Consider the following 24,667-nt stretch of genomic DNA (forward strand, 5'->3'; position numbering starts at 1 on the left):
TTTTGTTAAATTAAAATTATCATTCTTTCCTTCTTCTTTTTTAATTTAAAAAAGTCATATGCTTCTTATTCACAATAAACCATATATTTAATACTATGATTAATACATTACAGGTTTCGGTTACCGGCAAATTCATCGAAAAACAGTTAATCGAAAGACAATTCACCGAATGCAATTCATCGAACAGCAATTCATCGAAAAAGCAATTCGCCGAATAAACAATTCGCCGAACGGCAATTTAACGAATGGCAATTCGTCGAAAAGGCAATTCATCGAATGACCAATTCCTCGAATGACAATTCATCGAACGACAATTCGTCGAAAATGCAATTCATCGAAAAAACAATTCACCGAAAAATTTTCGATGAATTATGAAAGAATTCATCGAAAAGTCATTTTTCTTGCAAACTATTGTTTAGAAAATGTTCAGTAACAATGTGGAACGTTACTCATGATACAGACATCATATGGAAGCGGTCATTGAAACGTAATAATTATTTTCTTGCATTTTAGAGCATTTAATGTAAGTGTACATCCTGCTTCATTGTACAGTTAGCGATTTATCTGTAGGGAAGACAGGAGTACCGCATGCACTTATCTCCCGAATAACCTCGAAAACATGTAATTGCAGTTAATAAGGGGAGGAATAGGCTAAGAAATTCGTTCTACCAAATTTTGCACTTGACATCCTTGATAAACGTAGGATGCTGAAGTCCTTTTCAGCAATTTCATTAAATGAGCTGTAGAATTTTTCTCTTCTCGGTTTCTGCAGTTTTGATGAAAATAAGTTTAGGATGGAGAACTTTTTTTTATACATTCACGCCAAGTTTTTTGTCGTCTTCCATTTTCCAGAGATGAGATGTTTCTTAAAGTTGAGTTTTCTGATTTGGAATTTTCGAGTTGGTTCGAAAAAATGGCTCAACAATGCGATCATGCATGATCGCATTGTTGAGCCATTTTTTCCATGAGGAGACGATTACGAGAGTGGCATACCTAAATATGCTAGAGAAATTTGTGTTTCCCCAGATTGAGAATGTGTAGGGCCTCATTTTCCAACATGATGGAGCAACTCCACATTATGGTGACTGCGCGTATCCCACTGCTTGTGGCCACCGCGCAGTCCCGATTTGATTCCGATGGATTTCTTCTTTTGCGTATATTTATATTTGTGTATAAATAATTAAGTAAAAGAGTTATTTTCCCAAATGATTACTTTTTCCGATTTTTACATATGGCTATGTTCGTGTCCGAACAATTCATCGCGAGGAAAAATCAGAAAAATTCATCTCGCGAACTATTGATTGCAGAAAAAATTCGCTGAAAATGTTATTCGCTAGAAAATTGAAATGATATTGCATTGATACCGATATGAAAAGTAAATGCAGTGAAGATAAATTTCGTAAAGGCGTAAACTTTTACTAACGCATAAACTGAACAAACTTATTTGCCATCGCAATACATAAATGTCTTTTTACCGTATTCAGTGTTAAACAAAGCCACCTGTTTTCTGGCTTCTGCATTATAGCATCTGTTGAAGTGAAAGTTTCTTTAATGGTACATGGACATTTTCATCGGACAAAACAGAAGTAGTAAAAATTTATCAATTCCTGAGTAAAAATGAATACTTCTCTGTGTTATAAGAAGTTGATTTACAACAAAATATTAGCATTTTTTTATTTTTGAGATCTTCTATTATTGATAAGACATAAGCGCTGCTGACAGTAAAAAAATAAATAAATAAAATAAAAAAAACCTAATGTATTGAGATTAACAAATTGTTCAATGCTAGCAATGTTGAGTTCTTTCCTCATATCATTGTTTTTAATATGATATTGCCATTGATGCCCTCTATTCACGCTTCTAATCTTTCTCTCTAATATCTGCGGTCTCTAGACTGATAGTGTTTTTTTTTTCTAAACCAGCTTTCAGATCCATAATTTTTTAAAACTGGTTCGAACACTGTCTTGTATACAGCTAGTTTTAGTGTTTTGAATAATTTCTCTAATTCCATGAAACTTTGTTCTTTTTCCTTCCTACCATACCAGTTTTGCTAATTCTGTTGTCTATTTCCATATTTAAAATTTTAAATTTGCCAACTTTACTAAAAATTGTGCCTGAATAGCTGAAATATTATGCTTCTTCTGTAAGTTCTCCATTCAGGATGCAGTTCACATTTCGTCTTTTTATTGTTGATTGTTATACCAAATTTAATACAGCATTTATTCAGTTTATTTAGGCAAGCAGACTTATACTGGATTTATATGAGAGTATATATATATATATATATTTTTTTTTTTTTCTTGTAGGATGCATATTACGATAATATCCAGTGCGTAACCATTGTAGATATGTTGAAAATATAATATGAAGGATATCATATACAGAATGATTCAAAATGTATGCTTATTTTGAAGAATTTCTAATGCTTACGCCCCTCTCCCCTCCTTATTCTCTCCTGCAATTCGATTACATAACCACTCTAAATTTCTACAGGTTTGAAAAGTTTCCAGATAGTATTCAAAATCTCTTACTTCATTTTACCATTTTGACAAAAGAAATAAGAGAATAATATTGTTGTACCGTGCAGATTCTAATTCTGTACTCTTTCTTTGCCATCTAAAATCAACTGTTCTACTGTCTGCTGAAATTATTTGAAATTTTAGAAACACTATGCTATTTTTTCAACGTGTAAAACTGCTTATATGCATACCACAAAAGAAAGTTCAGTAGAAAGTTCAGATTTTTGTTTCTTTTTCTTAAAATAATCTAAATATTTTTACTTCTACTTCAGATGCTGGTTGCTATTTCTGAAGTAAAATACGTCTTAGAAATATTTGATAGTAATCCTCTTAGCTGGAGGAAAAGGGTAAAGGCTTAGATTACTCTGGGTGCTACTGAGAAAGAAAAGAGAGGACACTTAGCCAGAAGGGACACTAAAGTGCCTCAAGCTGTAGTGCGAATTACATCAAGAATGTCGTGTTTTGTTTTCAATTGTTGATTAGTAGACATCCTAACATAGAAATAAATATAGACATTTCTTTCACAGGCTGATACAGTATTTATCTAAAATAAGTTCTTAATTTATAATGATCAGTTTCATTTTTATTATCGAAAAATTATAAATTATTTCTTTCAATTATCTTGAAAAAGAAGATTTGAATTGTTTTTGAAAGAAAAGGAACATATGCATAATCTTATTTTTTGGTGGGGCGGGGGGTTATAGACTTATTCAATCTGCAGATATTTCAGAGAATTTATTTTATAAATCGTTCGCAAAACAACTGTTACAAACGTAAATCACTTGGGGAAACATGTCCAATCATTTTAATGTAAATACAACAATGCCATGTATCTAAACTGGAAGAAAAAAATATTTATACAAGAGTAATAACGTCTAATAAATCTGCTGATGCTAGAACTCTTTCATAAATAATTTTTTTCTGACATATCTCTATTAGTTATAATGTAATCAATCTACAGATTTTTGCCCTCTTGTATTCTACCATCTTATGGGCAGTAATTTCTTCTTTGTACTACAAAAAAAAAAAAAAAAAATCAGTCAACAAGAAAAATATGTAATATTTTCTTTTTCATTGGGTGAATTTACAATGTCCTTTCTTTGTGTTTTGGAAGGAAAGTGTAAATGATTATTTTCTTACTATTTTTGCCATTATAACATCTGATACAATTAGTATATCTGAACTAGCAGAAAATACATACATATCAATTTAAATCATAACCTTTAATTTCATTTTGTAATGACCAATTATACAGGGAAACCAAAAAGATCACAATATAAAGAAAAAAATTAGTGATATGATTAAAGAATTTCATTTTATTCTCTATAAAGCAGAGTCGCTCAAGCACGTCCTTCAGGAAATCTTCGAAACATGATTTTGAACAAAAATATAACATAATCTTGAACCTCCGCAGCCTGTTTTTTTCAAAAATAATTCAAATATATCAAATAACTATCGTGAATTATTTTTTTTCGAGAACAAAGAAAATGTTTTGTGGAGTAAGCGATTAGAAAAAAATTAGCAAAAAAATAAAAATAAATAAAAATGAAATTAGTGTTCCAAGGTAAGGCAATATTTAAATGAAGAAACTATGCAAGAACCTTTATTTTGTCCAGGCATTAAAATTGCTTTGTACAAGAAAAAGAGAAAATAAAAATAATTTCTATATTTTTAGTTTATCCAATATAACTAGGATTCAGTTACCCAGCATAGAACGAGGAACTGCATTCCTTGTTATAGACAACTGAGATGCAGCTATGAGCGTGAGATAATCCCATTAACTGTTCTCTTCAGCGGGAGGGTTTATCACACCTTCTAATGGATATGCTGGCCGAATTGCACTTCTTATAACTTCAACAGATAGCATTCATCGTATCCAGATTTATCTGGACGCCTATAGACGTCCTGACCGTTGAGGGGGGGGGGGGGTTAAACGAGGAGGAACTGGTACAATTAAAAGATGACGTCGAATCAAATGGCGGGGAAAGTTCTGCCAAAGATTATGATTGTGATGAGTCCGTTAAAGAATTCAGTTTAAAGAAATTAGCAATAGGATTAGACTTGGCAAGAAAGTTATTTTATGGATAATGATCTCTCAATGGAGCTTTCCAGAAAATTTACGAGACAATTGGATATTTGTTTAGTTCCGTATTATGAACTTAATAAAAAATTGTAGCATAGTGGTAAGCAAGGTCTTATTACTGACTTCTTGAATTCATAACTAAACCAGCCGAAGTATACAATAAGAACTATTGCATATATAAATAAAGAACATCTATGAAGTATACATACAATTTATAATTTTTATAATTTTTTACTATGTATTTGTTGCATAGTTTATGTTTTCTTAACTTACATGAATTACCTGAATATGTCATTGTTTATAATCTTAAAAAAAAAGAAAAAAACGATTTGGGAACCTAAACCTACTTTTTCTATGTGATTTGAGTCTCGCATAACGCGATTTATACAACGCGGTATTTTTGTGGAACCTAACATCCGCGTTATACGAGAGTTACCTGTACTTCAATTTGTATCTTACCTTCCAAGTCAGCAGACTTCATTCCTGCCCAATGTGGAACTTTAAACTATTTAAGAATATGCAAAAAAAAAAAAAAAAAAAATTGACCTCTACTGTAAGCCGAAATTGTTCTATTTTTTTTTTTTTCATTTTTATGCAATTTACATAACTGTTTACTATTAATTTACAAGTATACATACACATATCATTTGTAGAGAATTAGCCAAGAACTAAAATTAGACAAGATATTTGCATGCGCATCTTAAATATTTTTTATATTATTTAAATATTTTAGTTATCATCTTTATGCTAAGATCAATATTGTAGATAAAAATTCCTATTACCAACAAATTTATCATTTTTGTCAACAAATTTATTTACCAAGTATTGAAACTAATCGATTTTCAGTAATAATAATAATCGTATGATGATACACGGCCGTGAGTCCCCTTTATGAGGAGGTACGGTACCATCTCATTCCCCCCAAAATTTTATCCGGGCTCCGGAACAGATGAGGAATCAGACCTATGGCTGGGTCAGTATTCCTGACTGTAATCCGTGTATGTTCACTGGACCGGTTTGCCTGCTTGCGGGATGAAAACTACCAGATAAACTGGTGGAAAAAACCCTGCTGTCCACGCCCAAGATCCCTCAATGGAGCTTTCCAGAAAATTTACTAGACAATTGGATATTTCCTTAAGCTCCTCACGTCATTGACGAGAATCGAACCTAGGACACTCCTTCCCCAGGAGTACGGTTGCGAAGCGCATAGCCACTAGGCTAACCGCGCGGATTGATTTTCAGTGATATGATATTACACTGTAAATGAATCATATAGTTTATATGTATGTTATCTGATTTTGCTGAACTTTTTTTTTCCAAATAACTTTTCCATTTTCATTCAGTTTAAGTGACTTATTTACACTTAGGCTGGTAGTGATGCATTTTCTCTTGCTTTTATAATATGTATAATGTAATAAACTTGCCCTACTTTTATATTCCCGTTATTTTCCATATGTAATTGCAATTACCAGCAACTTTCGTATACTGATAATAAATTAATCATATGAGAATTAGTAAGGAAATACAATTATTCAGTGACATATATTATATATATTATTATACGTATTATATTATACATTATGTTACATTTCAATTTTTGCAATAATGTGCATTTATTTTGGAATACTATTCAAAACATAACACCGCAAGTTTCTTAAGCAGTATTACTCTACATTGTAAACTGAAGACAGTCGTTTTTGTTGTTTTCTATACTTCTTTTTATTATCTATTTTTCTGAAATCTAGTCTTCTAGTTCCCGATAATCTTTGTTAGTGCATCCTTATTTATTTATTCATTTTAATTTACTCATTTTAAACAATGCATTTGTATACCAATTCTCTTTCCTGTTTTGGATTATTACATGTGGTCATTAGAGGATTATTATCATTAGGGGAGATACTAAGGGAAAGTGATCAGAGCTTACTTCACCTTTACGACGAGCTGCCTCAAACCTGAAATTACCTAAGGCGCAAACTTCACTAATCTGTCTGTATGCTTACTTGCGAAAAAGGATTAAAACCCAGTTTAGAAAATTGCTTGGTATCTTTAACATAGTATATACCCAAGTTAAAAAACTTTTCACATATATATTATTATATTATATTACATATAATTATACTATATTATATATATTATATTATAAGCTGTTGATTATCCGCCATGACAACTGGAAAGTGTAGTTCACAAGTTGAAAGTGTAGTTTTAATAATTTTACAAATTATTAAAAATCAAATCAAGCTATAAGATACAAACGGGCGTGAAATCCGTCGCATTAAATTAAACATTCAAGATTTCTGTTTGTGTTAATTATTTTGAGTTTTTGTCTGCAGCTTCGTGATGCGACTTTTTTTGGTTTCTTGTTTTGTTTGTGGTTGATCGCTCTCAAACTGCTATCTTAGGGTATATTCCTAAACAACTAAATGTTTTCGAGGATGCCATATGTGTAGTTTCTTCATTTGAATTTTATGGGTTTCACACTAATGTCTTTCCATATGCAAACATCTGTGGCATAAATATGCTTCGGCCGAATGGACTAAGCCTTCGATGACTGTGTAATGTCTAAGTGAATATTAAATATGTTCTTCTGGCCTGCTTGCTTTTAATATAATAAATAAATAAATAAATAAATATATGGGCCACACTATGGAATCTGTGATGCTTGTAGCTTTCTAGTGAAAGCTCTAAGTGTATTCTACAAAAATTCTGAATTCTGAAGGAACTTCGACAATGGAAATAACTTCAACCTTAATACCCCATTAGGAGATGGAAATGAAATTAAATGTTAAATATATTAAATATCTGTGATAACTTCAGCGTTCTCCTTACGATTTCTTTTAACTGCACAGAATAGGATATGTAGTTGTATCTCATTAAAATCTCAATCTGAGCTAATTTCATAATTTTTGATTACATTTCTTTCTTAATTGCGAAAAGGCGGCATGCCCTAGGTTTCCCATTGCTATTGACACTATGGAAAACTGTGATGCTTGGAGCTATCTAGTAAAAGTTCTAAGTGCGTTCTACAAAAATTCTTTAAATTCTTCGTTTACGATGCAACTTTATATTCAATGGTGAAACTGTTGATTTCAGCCATTGATTTCAAAAATGTGATAATATAAGAACTTTTAAAAGATAAACCAGAAAGAAACACAAATAACAGTTTATGAATAATATATTATCTATTATCTACCTTTTCCGCAACATGAATAATTATTCACTTTTAAGTGAATAATTATTCATATATAAACAATTATTCATAAATAAACAATTAAGCTGACCGTCAATTATAATTGACGGTCAGCTTAACAGCACAATGCAACTTATATCTGAGACTTCTCAACAAAACTAACGGCTCCGGGGGCCGCGCCCACAGTTTGGGAAGCGCTGGACTAAAATACTCCACATCTGTCTCAAATAATCAAAACAACCCATAACGGTCTTTCCAAAGGTCGAAGTTCTCGAGGTAGCCAGTCAGCTAAAATACCTAGGATAACAAGAGATTGAAAATTGAGATTGAGGGATTAGGCCAATGAGCCCTGAAAACAATATATACAGGAGCTATACTACCATTGATAATTGACGGTCAGCTTAACAGCACCATGCGACTTATATCTGGAACCATTAAAACAACTCCTATTTATTGGCTTACAATGCTAAGCAACATAATACCACCAAATCTAAGAAGTGATGCTTGTTCACGAGAACATGACAAAGTACTCAGAAATACTGTATTGCCTATACATAATGACATATCAGAACTATAGCTTAACAGATTAAAATCAAGAAAGCTCACTCTTCGTGAAGATAAACATCTGAGAATGATTAATTAAAATACTAAAAATTAATGGAAACGAGTGTGGAGCATAAATACTAATGCTCAACTCAAAATTTAGTTTGATAGTTGCTGCCTCAACATCCCGGCAGGGGCGCGCCAGTAGTGTCTGGCGCCTGTGTGCAAAACTTTAATTGGCGCTCCTATCCTCCCCTCCAATAAAAAAATCACTTAAAAAAAACGTTTTTTTTAAAAGTATTTCCTCCTCTTTGGCGCCTTTACTATCCTGGCGCCTGTGTGCGTGGCACACATTGCACATATGGCCGGCGTGCCCCTGTATCTCGGGTGTGGAATTGGAAAGACATGGATAACACTGAACATGATTCGTACGCAATAGAAGATGTGCAAGCTTTCTGTACAAGTGGAGGAAAATTCCCTCACCGGAGTGTGACTGTGGACACCCGAACCAATCAATCCATCATATTTGCATTGAGTGCAGTCTTCGCGCATATACAGGTCAAAGGAGCGACTTCCTAGAGGCGACACCGCCTTCTATAGACTGGATCAGAGAACATGATCTTAACTTATAAGTGCGTTGTCCGTCAAACGTGTAACTGCCTGTTTTATTGTAATTATTTATCATTTACACTTTTTTTTTATTTTACTTTTTACATATCTGTACCCATTTTTGTAAATGTACTTTTATAACTTTACACTTACACCACACATACTTAATAATCTACAGTTTATTCGACATCTGAAACAACTATCGTTCAAAGATTTGAACCATAGGTCAGATGTCCACAGAAACTGCACTTTCTCGCGATAGTTGAGGGCTCCTGTGCAGTCATTCGAAATTATCAATTTATTGTTTTTTCCCTTAACACTAGATATCACTCCTTCTAGACATGTAGAATGATGCTAAGCTGCAAACATAACTTTAACTAGGCAAAATAGCTGAAAATATCACAACATTTTCTGCAAAAATGGTATGGCGCCGTAAATGAATTCATTTTTTATATTTAGAAAGACATCCCAACTAATGTAATTCTGATTTTTATGTGTGGTCTCTTTGAGTTTACTTAGATAGGGCGATATCGATGTTTATTCTTCTTTCCGTCAATTTACTATTTCATAGCGAACACTCTCTCTCGTTTCGTTTTGGTTGCCTAAGAAATATCGATGTTTATTTTAATTTTTTAAATTTAGTAAAAAAAAAAAAAGATTACAAGCATTTATACGTCCAGTCTATTTTTGACATCCGTGCATCATGGTACGTGAAGAAATTTCATAGTGAATGCTTTGCTTTCTCTATGTAAAAAAATGTGGCTAATATTCCTTTCTTAATTAAGTTCATGTATTTCAGTAATGTAAACTTGCGTACTACAGAACTATATATATATAACGTTTTTTAACTTGGGTATATTATGTATTCAAGATACCAAATAATTTTATATAAACTTAGTTTTAATCCTATTTCCCAAGTAAGCAAACGGACAAGAAAGTCAAGTTTGCGCCTGCAAGTAGTGCAAGTCCAAGACAACTCTTGGTAGTGCCAGTCGAGGCAACTCTTGGTAAAGGTGGATAAAGTTCTGATCACTTTTCTTAGTGTGTATAATACTAATAACTAATTAACTAATATATATATATATTATGCCTCGACTGGCACTACCAAGAGTTGCCTTGGACTTGCACTACTTACAGGCGCAAACTTGACTTTCTTGTCTGTTTGCTTACTTGGGAAATAGGATTAAAACAAAGTTAATATAAAATTACTTGGTATCTTGAATATATATATATATATATATATCTTCTTTCTTAGCATAAACGTTCATTTCCTGATAACATGATCAGGATATGAAACTGTCTACCAGCAATTTATTCTTACAATTCATTTATTTGTAAATATATAGGCTGTGTATTTTTTAATGCCTGGAAAAGAAACTTTTGTTTTTCCTGGAATCATTCATTCATTATTTGGTGCCACAAGTAAACATGTGGAGAGCAATTAACTTTTCTTAACAATTAACTAGAATCTACACAACTCTTAGTGACTGATCTTCAGGGCCGTTCCGTGGGTTTGCGCCGCCTGAGTGCAAAATTTTTGTGTCCCCCCCCCTTTAAAAATTAAAAGATCCCGAAGTACAATAACACGTTTCGAATCATTTTATTATACTGCACATTAAGAGCAAATCTCTCTCTCTCTCTCTGTAAAAAATATAGTTTATGATCCTTTTTCATTAACGTATGAATTTTTATTAGCTAATGCTGCTATTTAGAATTTATGATCAGAGATGTTGAAGCCTAGATTAATATCATGGCTTTTAAGACGTCATTAAAATAGTTTTTTTTAAGGGGAAGGGGCGGAAAAATATGCTACTGCACGTGGCGACAAAATTTCTAGGGTTGGCCCTGGGGCCAGTCCTGGTGAATATGGTGTTTGAGGTAGATATTGAAATCCCAAGTCGTATATTGTCTGTTGGATTTCATAAGCAGGTGCATTATCCTGCAAAAGCAACACGCCTCTGCTTAGTTTCTCGAACCGATTTTCCTTCAGTACCTCCTTCAATTCCTTCAGAGCTGCTGTAACAGTTTCACCTTTCTTGAGGTAAGGTAAGGATTACACCATCCATATCCTAAAAGACAATGGCAAGAACTTTCCCTGCTGACTGTTTGGTTCGAAACTTCTTTGGCCATGGAGAACCTTTGTGTCTCCACTCCATTGACTGTTGTTTGTTCTCTGGGTCATAGTGACGAAGCCATGTTTCATCAACGGTTAGAATATGAGCTAAAAAATTTCACGAAGATGAAATCCCTTTATGAAATGTTCTTTTAACATCTCAACTATACCCGCCTCACTGGATATCATTCACTGCAACCAGTATGCCCCGCCAAAAATTCGCTTTCCGAACGAAGTAGGATAAATAATAGTTATAAATAGTAGGATAATAAAAAGATATATATACCTCTCAAATAATATAAAATACCTCTCAAAATAATCCAAAACAAAAAAAAAAAAAAAAAAAAAATTGCACACACATCTTTGCCCCCACACGCCTTATAATTCATTTTTCGGTGAACTGTATATTCGATGAATTGTGATTTTTCGATGAATTGTTGTTTTTCGATCAATTGCGTTTCGATGAATTGTCTTTTCGATTAACTGCTCATCGGTGAATTGCTTTTTTGGGGAATTGTCTTTCGATGAATTGCTTTTTCGATTAATTGTTGTTCGATAAACTGATTTTCGATGAATTGTTTATTCGGTGAATTGCTTTTTCGATGAATTGTTGTTCGATGAATTGGCTTCGATGAATTGTCTTTCGGTAAACTGTTTTTCGATGAACTCTCCGGATACCCAGGTTTCGACATGCAGACAAGCAAGAGGGGGGTTAATCGATCGTGAGATGCGGTGATTAATACCCTTGGAGGGTAATGGATGGCAATGCTGTAGTCAATGAAGTTCTAACTGAGGCTCGGCTATTGCTGTTGCCCTCCTGGCATGATCAGAGCTTTAATAGCTCAATAACACCTTATCCCTACACTGTCCTCTACAGATAACGGGGAATATGAAAAGCATTCTTGCTTCGTCCCTTTAAGCCAGTCCTTATAAGGACAAGCAAGAGAGGTTGACCCCGTGTGATGGCCGGGAAAGAATAGCCCCAATGCAAGCATGTCGTAAAAGGCGACTAAAATGGACGCCGAGTTTCGAAAGTTCGCTCTCTCTCAGGTTTCTTCCGGAATTTTGCTCCCAGTGAAGGGGGGGGGGGGGCTGGGAGAGCATTTTGAGTCTCTGGGGAGGGTGTTCTCCGGCACGGCCCGGTGAGGCTTTGTCGGTGGATGCCCTTCCCTGGAATATGAGCGGTTCTGCTCGGTGGTGGGGGAGCCCGTCACTGAGTGGAGCCAACTGAGTTGGACGGTCTTTCGGCCACTCGTAGGGAGTGGTCTAGGGATCGTCCTAATTTTTAAGAGTTGGCTTTACTTAAATATCGCCCCAATGCAAATCCAAGCATGTCGTAAAAGGCGACTAAAATGGACGCTGAGTTTCGAGAGTTACCTCTCTCAGGTTTTTTCCGGAATTTTCCTCCCGGTGAGATGGGCTTGATCTCTGGGGGGGGGTTGCTCTGGGAGAGCATTATGAGTCTCTGGGGAGGGTATTCTCTCCGACATGGTCCGTGAGGGGCCTCGTCGGTGGCCGCTTTCGCCTGGAATATGAGCGGTTCTGCTCGGTGGCGGGGGGGGGCGTCACTGAGTGGAGCCAACGCTGAGTTAGACGGTCTTTCGGCCAATCGTAGGGAGTGGTCTAGGGATCGTCCTAATTTTTAAAGACGGCTTTACTTAAATATAAGCCCCCAGTGTAGCTCATGCATGTCGTATGAGGAGACTAAAATGGGTATACCAAGGGAGGGTGATGGATGGCAATGCTGTAGCCAATGAAGTTCTAATTGAGGCTCGGCAATTGCTGTTACTCTCCTGCCATGATCAGAACTTTATATATAGCTCAATAACACCCTATCTTTACATTGTCCTCTACAGATAACGGGGAATATGAAAAAGCATTCTTGCTTCGCCCATCTAACCAGTCCGTTTTAGCACTTTTAGGACAAGCAAGAGAACAATTATGCATGTCAAACATCCAACAGAACCTAAAAAAAGAAACCAATTAGATGAATAAATAAATCGCACGTGACTAGTATAGCAATGCTCTTTTTTATTCAAGGCTAGACTGACATGAACTAGATCTCGTGTCATTTGCCACTCGTAGGCCACGAACTCACGCAAAGAACCGTGGAGAGTAAATGTAAATGATTTGGTGGTTTCGTAGCCAATGAGAATGCTCTCAAATGTTCGTCTTCAGCAATTAGGAAACCCACAGAAGGTAACCGTGCTATCGAGAACACGTGATGTATTTTGTCCTACATTGGGTCTACTACCAACTGTATCCTCCCTCCCCCCCCCGATAGGCCTGCATGATTATGTCGTAGTATAAACAGATAAGTCCGTCTTCGCTTTTAAGCATGTTGTCAGGGTCCCTCTTGTCAAATGTTAACTTCAGTTGTTTTTTTTTAGTCAATAAATGCGAAATACTCATGATTAGCACAATCATTTTCTTAAGTTTTTCTGTGCTTTACATACACCAAATAAACTTACCTTGCTGTTTGCTTTCTTGAATTTTGCTATGTCAAAACCATCGACGGTATCCTGAATATGATAAAGAGAACAGAAAGATCTGTTAGTGAATTCAAGTGTCAAAAAGGGAGTTAAAACACTGGCATTGTTATCAACATCATTGTCTACCGTTAGCATTTACAATATTAAGATTAACATTAACTCTGTTAATGATAACTTGTTAAGAATAACCTGGAACATTAACTGCGCTAAAGTAATATTAAAATGTTAACTAGTTATTTATAATAGCAAAAAAAAAAAACCCCATTGAGAGAGAAAAACACATTCACAATAAAGAAATAGGTATTTACATCAACAGGAAGCATGAACTATTTCACTATAATTAATACAATACAGTGTGTTAGTGACATAATGTGAAGTATTTTTGACTAATATGAATATGAATATAACATGAATGGATTCTTATGCAATATTTTAAGGAAATAATCATAAAAGATTTTTATCATTAGCATTGTTAGTTTAATTTATCACACTAAATAAAAGACACGATGTTTAAGATATTTGTTCTGGCATCAGTTGATTAGAATTCAATAGAATATTGAATCGACCGTAAGATGCGGCGATTAATGTGAAATATTTTTGACTAAAATGAATATGAATATAAAATGAATGGATTCTTAATATTTTATGCAATATTTTAAGGAAATAGTCATAAAAGATTTTTATCATTAGCATTGTTAGTTTAATTTATCACACTAAATAAAAAACACGATGTTTAAGATATTTATTCTGGCATCAGTTGATTAGAATTCAATGAATCAATCGACCGTGAGATGCGGTGATTGATTCATTCAATCCAATTCTCTTGGAGGGTAATGGATGGCAATGCTGTAGCCAATGAAGTTCTAACTGAGGCTCGGCTATTGCTGTTACCCTCCTGCCCATGATCAGAGCTTTAATTTAATTGCTCAATAACACCTTATCCCTACACTGTCCTCTACAGATAACGGGGAAGATGAAAAACATTCTTGCCTCACCCCTTTAAGCCAGTCCTTATAAGGACTAGAATTCAATAGAATTTTGAATCGACCATAAGATGCCCTTGGAGGGTAATGGATGGCAATGCTGTAGCCAATGAAGTTTAACTGTGGTTCGGCTGTTGCTATTACCCCCTGGGGCGCAGAGATTCGAGAGTTTGAGTTCGCTCTCTTAAGGTTTTTGCCTTAAGGGAGCAATTTGAGTCACTGGGGGAAAGGGTTCTCCTGCACGGCCCGCTGAGGTGCTTTGTCGGTGAATGCTTTTCTTCGGAATATGAGCGGTTCTGCTCGGTGGTGGCGTGTGGGTGGAGCCAACGGTGAGATAGACGGTCTTTCGCCCACGATTGAGTGGCCTAGGGATCGTCCGAATTTTTAGAGACGGCTTTACCTTTAAATATGGCAATGCTGTAGCCAATGAAGTTTTAACTGAGGCTCGGCTATTGCTCTTACCCTTCTGCCATGATCAGAGCTTTAATAGCTCAATAACACCTTATCCCTACACTGTCCTCTACAGATAACGGGGAAGATGAAAAGCATTCTTGCTTTGCCCCTTTAAGCCAGTCCTTATAAGGACTTGAATTCAATAGTTTGAATGAAGGGCTTCCAATTGAAGACTCTTCACAACCTAAAGTCCTTTTTAGGACTTCCAGGGTAACAAATGGCAATGATGTAGCCAATGAAGTTTTAACTGAAGCTCGGCTATTGCCGTTACCCAGCCAATATAGAGCTTTTAGCTCAATAACACCCTATCCACACAGATTTACTTCATTCAGATGACGAGATAAAGAGTCAAGGACTCAGTCCATTGTCCAGTTCTTTTAAGAACTTAGAATTCAGTCTACCAGATGACATAATGAACTTAATCAGGGAAAAAAATAAAGCAAGAAAAAGATACTACAACACCAGAGCACTCCAAGACAAAAAATATCTCAATAAAATGAACAGTGATGAGAGATGTACTTAAAGCTCACAGAAACAAACTTTGGGAAGACAAGCCTCCATATCACTTGGTGATCAAACCGTCTGGAAGTTCCTGAGAAACATCAAAAACAAATCTTTTCCTCCTCTCAAATCTGACCTGAACATTGTTTACACAGATGCAGAAAAAGCCGAAACTATAGCTAAAAATTTAGAAAAACAGTGTAGCCCTTCATACGATAACCTAAACTTCAATCATATTTATAAAATTCACCGCCACGTCAGACACGTGTTAAAACGGTGTGATAACTGTACCAGCCAACTCACACCTACTTCTCCAGCTGAAATTTATGACATTATAAAGAACTTAAAGAATAAAAAAAGCTCCAGGGCCTGACAGCATATCCAACAAGGTTATTAAACTGCTACCCCGAAAGGCCATCGTACATCTTACAACAATAATAAATGCTATGTTCAGGTTTAAGTATTTTCCTTCTGCATGGAAGTTGGCAGACGTAGTTCCTATATACAAGCCTGGCAAGGATCCTCAAAGTCCCACAAGTCTGATTTCTAATTTGGGAAAATAGCAGAAAAAGCTATCCTTTCCAGAATTCAACTTTCAGTAAAAAAATTAAACATCCTTTCTTCAGAACAGTTTGGTTTTCGCCAGTTTCACAGTACCACCCAACAAATTCATAGACTAATCGAATTCATTACCACAAGTTACAATTGGCACCAATACAGTGGAGCAGTTTTTCTTGACTTAGAAAAGGCGTTCGACAAATTATGCCACTTTGGACTACTATACAAGTTGGTTTTAGCTGGCATTCCATTAGATCTAGTCCAAATTATAAAGTTATTTCTTAGTGGCAGATGAATGCAAGTCAAACTAAATGATATATTATCTACCCAGAGACGAATCTTGGCAGGAGTGCCTCAAGGGTCCCTACTGGCACCGATACTTTGCACGATTTACATGGCGGACATTCCGCATAATCCATCATTGCCCTATACGCAGACGACACAGATACTAACCAGATCTATTAAACCGTACCTTGTCATCAAGAAACTGCAAGAAAACCTGCAGAGATTAGAGCACTGGTTCTCGGAATGGAGATTGCAAGTAAACCCTCAGAAGAATATCGCCATGCTCTTCACTAAAAACTCAATATCTCCCAAAAATGACATCTTCCTATTTAATATCAAGATTCCCTGGAAAATAGAAGCCAAATATCTGGGTGTACTGCTGGACAGAAAACTAACCTTCAATCCACATATAAAAGCCTCATGTTCGAAAGCATCAAAAATCATTGCACAGCTTTACCCTCTTATCAATAGGAATAGCAAGCTGGATACCAAAATAAAACTGCTCCTTTATCAGTTGATGATTCGACCCATTATTACTTATGCATCCCCAGCCTAGAGCCACACCTCAAGTACAAATATCCTCAAACTACAGAGAGAGTGCAAAACAAATGTCTCCGCATGATCTTAAACGCACCATGGTATATCAGAAATGTCCAACTCCACCGGGATACAAATATCCCCTACATCTGCTCTTTTCTGCGATCTTCAGCAGTAAAGTTCTTCTCATCATCCTCTTCACATCCAAATGAATTAGTGAAACAAGCAGCAAATTATGATGAAACAGACTTCTCCAAATATAGGAGACCCAAGGCCATCCTACTTCCAAATGAAGATCTTTAAATCGCACCCACTCAGGCAGAGCACTTAGCTCATAAACTTTTCCCTACACAGCAATCTTATCAGATAGCAGGGATTATAAAGGCATTTTGCTTCACCCTTATAGTCAGAAACGTCTTGCTTCTTGCGTAGAATTCAATCTTCAACGATGTATGATATGGTATCATTGTTTTATTTGGACCGTTTCTTAGTTGGTGTTTCTGAAACTATAGTAATGGTGGCGAGAGCAAGTATCTTAAACAGACTACTTATATTTAAGACTTTTACAGAGACTTTTAAAGATTACTATGTGATTACAGAGATGAATCTTTAAAAGCATAGTTTACCTTTTTGGAAGCTGAATTGGTATGCGGTTGTTGCATTAGCATCGTCCACTAGACGAATCGTTAACCATAGCGCTTGATAAATTTACGAGTTTCAGTTAAATTATTACTACTTGTAACTCAAACACGCAGAGATTGCTTATTGAAATATTCTTCACGGCCGAAAACACGTATGTGCGTGTTCTTGGCAGAGATGTTGTAGGTTATGTAGACGTACACTATGTGATATGCCTGGAGAGATAGAAGCTCCCGTCGTCGTCTGTGCCGCACCTGTTGAAGTCTGTGATCAATACTTCGTGTTTTGGTGTAACCGGCACTTCTTTAGCATTTGAATAACTTTGAATTGATCACAGTAATAACAAACACATTTCGCTTCCAGTTCACTCCATCACACTCGATATATTGCTACTAATAATACCTGCTCGTGCTCTACTCTTCGCAAACGATAAAAAAGGCTATAAATAACACACGAATTGTGAACTAAATAAAATGCGTGACTTTTTTTTTTTTCAAATAATCATTAGTAAGTAATGTTTACATAAAGACTTCTGTCTTCGAAAATTAATTAACGAGTTTGAGGGGAGTGATTATATTAATGTGTAAGGCCTCTGTAGCTCAGTCGATATAGACCAAGCCCCTTTGGTCGGAAAGACCTGGGTTCGATTCCCGTCCAAGATGTGAGGAACCTTTATCTGGTCTCTCATACAGAGGTAGGGCATTTTTCACAAGATTTAAATACCAAGGGAAGAAACAAACATTGTGGGGAGGAAGACAGCAAATGAGAACAATAAAAATTTCGGAGCAAACTCCTAAAATATAATTAACTAAAAACGTACAATGAAGGGGCTGTATGCTGAAAAAGAAGAATAAAAATGGCATGGCTTTACGAGCAATGAACTCTATGACGCATAAGTAATAAATAAATAAATATATAAATAAATAAAAACTTGTATAATGGGAGCAACAAAATACAGGGTGGTTCAAAATTCCACGTACAAACTTTGTGAATATGGTTGATCAAAATCAACCATATTCACATAGGAAAGCATGACCGGAACGCCACCGGAAGGTACTATCAGGGACACAAAGATACAGAAATAACACAAGGCAGTAAGTAGTGGAAAAACCTTTATTAGGCGTAACTGAACAGTTCAATAGTAGTTGGATACATAATATGGTAAACGAGGTGCATGTCTGTCATCTCAGCGTTCGTAAAACGACGCATGTTCTTCGTACGTCCAAAACTTGAATGAGGAAGCTCCAATTGCTTAACTGGAGCGCTGGCGAACAGCGCCACCTATCATTTTCGGGTGGCGTTTCCTGTCATACTTTCCCATGTGAATATGGTTGATTCTGATGTTCTCTACCTCCCCTCAAAGTTTCTACGTGGAATTTTGAACCACCCTGTATATATCAACGATCTATACGACGAATAATGAAGTATACAATAAATAAGAAGCACGAACTACGGTAGACCACACTAGGAATTTAAATGGTTAATCTATATAATAGGAATAGTGAATAAGTAATGGAACTTCAAATCAATCCGGAGACAACAAATGGTTTATGTTACTGCACCCAGAAAAGCCTACAGATCCAAATTCACATTGCAAGCACCGTAATGAATTAAATATGTTCTGTTAATATTAGATCGCTTTACAAATTGCTGAAAAGTTTTCTATACTCAAAGAGAAAATTTGAAACGGGAAGAAATTTACGGAAGTTTTACTCAAAATACACAGAAATGGGACTTCGTAAGTATTTCGAAAATATACCCTGGTATCTATGATATCTTCAGAAAAGGGATTGTTTTGCATATAAAGGGATGGCTGATAGATAGAATAATCGGTACTAAACAAGATCATCCAAGGATTTCAATCGGATTGACGTCAAATATGAGTACAGAATTATACAGAAGCTCCGGTTTTAGCTATAATCACGATTTAAAAGGAATTGAAGACTTTTACAAAGTACAGTACAATAGATTCCACTCATAGGAAGAATTTCCGTATGCTGTTGAGAGACGTGATGATAATGTTCTTCATCAGAGAAAGAAAAGAAGATAAAAAAAGGGGGAGAGGGTAGTATTGTCCACAATATAAATACTTCAGGACGATGAAAACTCCGCTGACTAGTTTCTGGAAAGAATGCGATGAAAAATATCAATAAACAACGTAAAAAAAACCTCTCAGAAGTCTATATCTTGATGCAGGTCACGAATCAATCTCTGAAAAATAAAAATAAAATTTCCCAAAAGTCACTAATGAAATCAGTTGTTAAAAATTTGACCTGTATAACTAAAAACGGAGTTAATAAGAGAATCATTCAAGATTGAGACAGAGGTAAATAGAAACTCCCTACCCATAGAGAATATAGACGATCTAGGAAATAAGATCTTAAACTTAGTAAGTGAAACTCTTGAGTAGATCATCAAAGATTCAAAATGAATAGATCAGAGCTGAAATTGTGATCAACGATGAGGACAAAGGAACCAGGAAAATCTTAATGGAAGACAAGTGAAACACATATAGATGCAATCAAATGAACAGTAAACTAAAATATTCAAGACTAGTTACATAAAAAAGGGATCTTTGCCAATTGTTTTCATCACCACAGCTCCGAGATCATTTTCAGAACAATCAAGAAAGTAGCAACGACTCAATTGCTTTCCCATTCAATAGGAAAGTGACACAGGAAATCCACCAGGAAGAGAAATTATATACGCAGAATATTGAGTTATTTAAGTTAGTTGGCCTCTTATGGAAGCAGCTTTTTATCCGGCAAAACACGCAAACTGGCCATATCACATACATAATTAACAAACATAATACACGATTGGCTTCAATGTCTCATTGAAGCCAATTCTAAACAACCCAGTCCAACATGTAATAGTAGCAGCTATAAATGGAATAAGATTCGTTTGAATTACAACCAATTACAAAGCAATTAAGGTCATTGTTGTTGTTAGTGTATTATGTTTTATCTTTGCATGTGTTATTTTGGCCTGTTGCCTCTTTTACACGATGGAGAGAAATGCCTATGTATAAGTTCTATAAATGTTGTGATCTTGTGCTTCCGGCTAATTTACATTATGGATTGGTAGGCTGATGAATGCAATATTCAAAGCGTTAACAATAACAGCAAAGAAAACTGTGACGCAACAATGCACAGAATGACCCAAACCATAGTGACCTTAATTATTCATTTATTATTCATATGAAAGAAAGAACAAGTAACAAAAAGTTCTCCACTTTGAAGGACAAATTCACATTAGGAGATAATGTTCGATTTTTCGTCCTCGCTTATAATTCGTTTTCATTGTAACGGATTTTTTTTCCCGCATCATACAACTGTTGTGAGTTTTCAGGATGTCTAAACGATTGGCACTGGATGTAACGCTTCGCATTTATCACTGCATACTATTTGCAATGCGAATATTGACAATTTAGAATTAAAACCACAGTTATAAATTAAGACAGAATTTTATTGAGATTACAAGACAAATAGTTTTGCAAAGTTCAGTGATGTGATAAGCTATTAGTAGTCATGGATAATAAATATATATAATATATGTAGAATAGACCTCAAGCTATTTCAGATAGTAATAAGTATTAGACTTAGTAACCACTAGATGGCAGCAGTTGTCTGACATACTCCTCTTCCCGGATAGTAATGAAAATCACTGATAGCCTTGGACGGATTATCAATGATGGCTAAGGATTGGCTGCTTAACAGTCTTCAAAAAGTTAGGACTAAAGAGCCTCGTATAATCTCTTTAGGAAAAAGTGTTAGCGGAGATGGAAATCAATTTGAATGATAAGAATTTTTAATCTGGGGTATAAATAAAAGAATCTGAAGCGTAAAAATTATAGGATATTTATTAAAAGATGGAACGTAAACAAAGAATAAATTCTATAATGAATTATGTGATATGAATACACTATAACACTTGTAAAAATTAAAAGTCGAAATATCTAGAACTAAAAATGCCTTCAGAGTAAAAATCTATTCAATTGCGACTGATGAGGTACATTTCTTTAGGAAGCGAATGGTTCCTTTTTCTATTTTTGGAATATGATTGTATTCGATTGCATGTGCTGCTATTTCTATGGTTGAAGCATTTTTGGTTGGTTGGTTTTTTGGTTTTCTTTTGGAAGAAATCGGGTATAAGACAATCACGATAATGCTCATACAAGCGGGATGAAGTGATCTAATTGTAAAGCCAACATAGCTGGCATTGCAGTTTGGTTGATAAAAGAAGTGGTAAACAACATTGCAAACGAAATGTATTGATTGTCTCCAATCAAGACATCGACAATGTCCGTAAAAACAAATGACATGTAGAAAGAAATGCTTAGATGGATAATTTTCTGGTTTAAATCTTTGTGGGGTGTTATATATTTATATGCATTTATAAATTGAGAGAATTCTACTGATTTTATTTTTAACTATGTAGGGGTTGCAGGAATCGAAGTGTGAGTAGCTTCCTACACTGCTGAGTTTATGATAATTACTCTTATTATTTATTTATTCGTATGATGATACAACGGCCGTGAGGCCCCTTTTACGGAGAAGTACGGCACCATCTCATTCCCCCCTAATTTTATCAGAGCTCTGGACCGGCATAGCTGACGAATGAGACCTATGACTGGGTCTTAAGTATTCATGACTGTAATCCGTGCGTGTGTGTGTGTGTGTGTGTTCACGGGACCGATTTGCCTGTTCTGGGGAACGAAAAAACCCTTATCTCCGTATGAAACTTGCTAACTCACGTTTAGTCGAAAGAGACCAGATAAAGGTTCCTCACGTCACTGATGGGAATCGAACCGAGGTCTTTCCGACCAAAGGGTTTCGTCTATACTGACTGAGATACGGAGTTTACAATTTTTCGTATGAATAATATATATAGAATATATTATATTATAATAATTTCTGTTTTGGCCAGAGGAAATATATAATAGCAATTTCAACAAATTAATGCTATGAATACCTTAAATTTTCCAATCAAGATTTAAACAAATAGTAGCTGAAGAGAAGCTGAGAACAAAACTTAATGAATTGAACACAATAAATCTTGCTCTGATATAGCAGATTGTACAAAAGAAGGCCTGGACCACAAAGTTCAAAATTAACTAATATGCGTTACACCCACGAAGCGAAGTTGACCTACGGGAACAACAGGAATAGGTGAGTGGGGTCTGCTGCAAGTGATGCAAACTGTTGAGGAAGAAGGTCTTGGTTTTAAAAAAAAATACATCGAAAACAGCACTGAGCAAATCCTCCAAGATGTTTCACAAGAGAGTCTTTTAAAATAAAATATAAATAAATCAATAAATTCAATTATAAGAGAAACAGAAAATAAAAACGATTTGTGAGCTGGAAAAATAAACCCTTGCGTGGCCAATTTCTGTAACATGCTAAGGAAAAAAAAATTACAAGATCAAGACGTAGTAATGACTATAATATGTATACATTAAGAAAGAAAGTGAGGTTTTATTGTATCAGCTCAAGTGTTACAAACTAATGCAATAAAAGCCAAACATGAGAATCTTAGCAACAAGAGTAAGCACAGAATTATGTAGTCATAAAGATGGAACTGTAGAACATCGAATTAGTGATTGCAACAAAATTGCCCAAACTGACTATAAATACCGTCATGATCAAGTGGCCAAAATAGTTCATTGGCTTGTATGCAAAAAATACGGCTTTCCTACTTCTGATAACTGGTGGCAGCATAAAATAGAGACAGTACTGGAAAACGAAACAGCAAAAATTCTCTGGGACTTTAGAATACAAACTGATCGGCATTTGGAACACAATAGACCTGACATCACAATTAATGAAGATGGACAAGTTTGGATTATTGGCATCGTAGTACCCAATAACAATATTCGCAACAAAAAAAAAAAAAAACTGGGAAAAAATCACTAAATATCGAGATCTGGCAATAGAAATAAGTTCTTTGTGATTTAAATAGATCAACGCCATCCCGATTATGATTGATGCACTCTTAATGTAATTCAAATGAAACTATTTACAAGAATTAAGCATCGACGACTTAAATGCACGTGATATGAGAAAAAAAAAATGTATTATCTGGAACAGTCGATACGATTTTCAAATTATCGGGTAAAATCTGAACTGTTTAGCCAATCGAATTGTTGTGAATAATATCTATTATTTTGCCAGTTTCGATTATGTGAACAAAGTTATAACAATAATAATAATAATAATTAATTTTTCAAATGAAAGTCGGAAACAGTCTCATTCATTCATTTATTTCGTATTGTGGTTCAACGGCCGTGAGCCCCTTTTACGGGGAGGTACGGCACCACCTCAATCCCCATCTATTTTTATCCGGACTCCGGACCGGCATAGCTGATAATTCAGAGCTATGGCTGGAGGGATTGTCTTAAGTATTTCTGACTGTAATCCATGTGTGTTCACGAGGCCGGTTTGCCTGCTTGCGGGATGAAAAACCCCAGATAAACTGGGGAAAAAACCCTGCTGTCCACGCCCAAGACCGGCTACCTTGGCTATAGCAGATTCTTTAGCTCCTCACGTCGGCGACGGGAATCGAACCTGGGACACTCCTTCTCCAGGCATATGGCTGCGAAGCGCACAGCCACTGGGCTAACCGCGCGGACACCAGTCTCATCCCAAGGCAGCATGGTTCTTCCTTTCAGAAACTCCTATTTCTCATCCTGTGAATACAGTCAAACCAGACCTAGAACACAGTAAAAACAGTCCTAAATATCGAGGAGTACGATGGAAAGTAAAATTATTAACCGAATAGATAGCCTACTCGCTCTTCAATTAACAGACTGTGGCTTCGACTGCTATCGGACACGAATAGTTTTAAATATTCGTGTCCGATATTCTCTTTGCATGGTATGAGACCGCCATCCCCCCCCCCTTGTTTATTGGAAGGATTTTTAATAATTTATAAAAAAAATTACCATCTTTTATAAATTATTAAAAATATATAAAATATTTAGAATAAAATTAACATATTTGTAAATTGAATATTGTAAGCGAGCAGTACAATATCTAAATTTCTAAAATCATCTTTGGCGTTTAAAAGTCAACGATCATATTTGATCAAAAATAGTCAGAGGAGATAAAATAATACAATAATTTAATTATTTAGGTAGCATGATAACTTATCTAAATGACAAAGA

General features: G+C 35.4%; 1 protein-coding gene across 1 annotated transcript in view; it reads right to left on the minus strand.

Annotated features, from left to right (window-relative positions):
- LOC150108308 (uncharacterized) overlaps positions 1 to 24,667 on the minus strand; it is a 73,188-nt gene that overhangs the window by 23,692 nt on the left and 24,829 nt on the right. Inside the window, exon 3 of the mRNA XM_090415737.1 lies at positions 13,526 to 13,576. Coding sequence (XP_090271863.1) covers positions 13,526 to 13,576 — 51 coding nt within the window. The remainder of the gene's footprint in view (positions 1 to 13,525; positions 13,577 to 24,667) is intronic.

The sequence above is a fragment of the Typopeltis vanoorti genome, chromosome 3, assembly GCF_054136105.1.
Source record: "Typopeltis vanoorti isolate ZY-2024b chromosome 3, IOZ_Tvanoo_1.0, whole genome shotgun sequence".
NCBI lineage: Eukaryota > Metazoa > Arthropoda > Arachnida > Uropygi > Thelyphonidae > Typopeltis > Typopeltis vanoorti.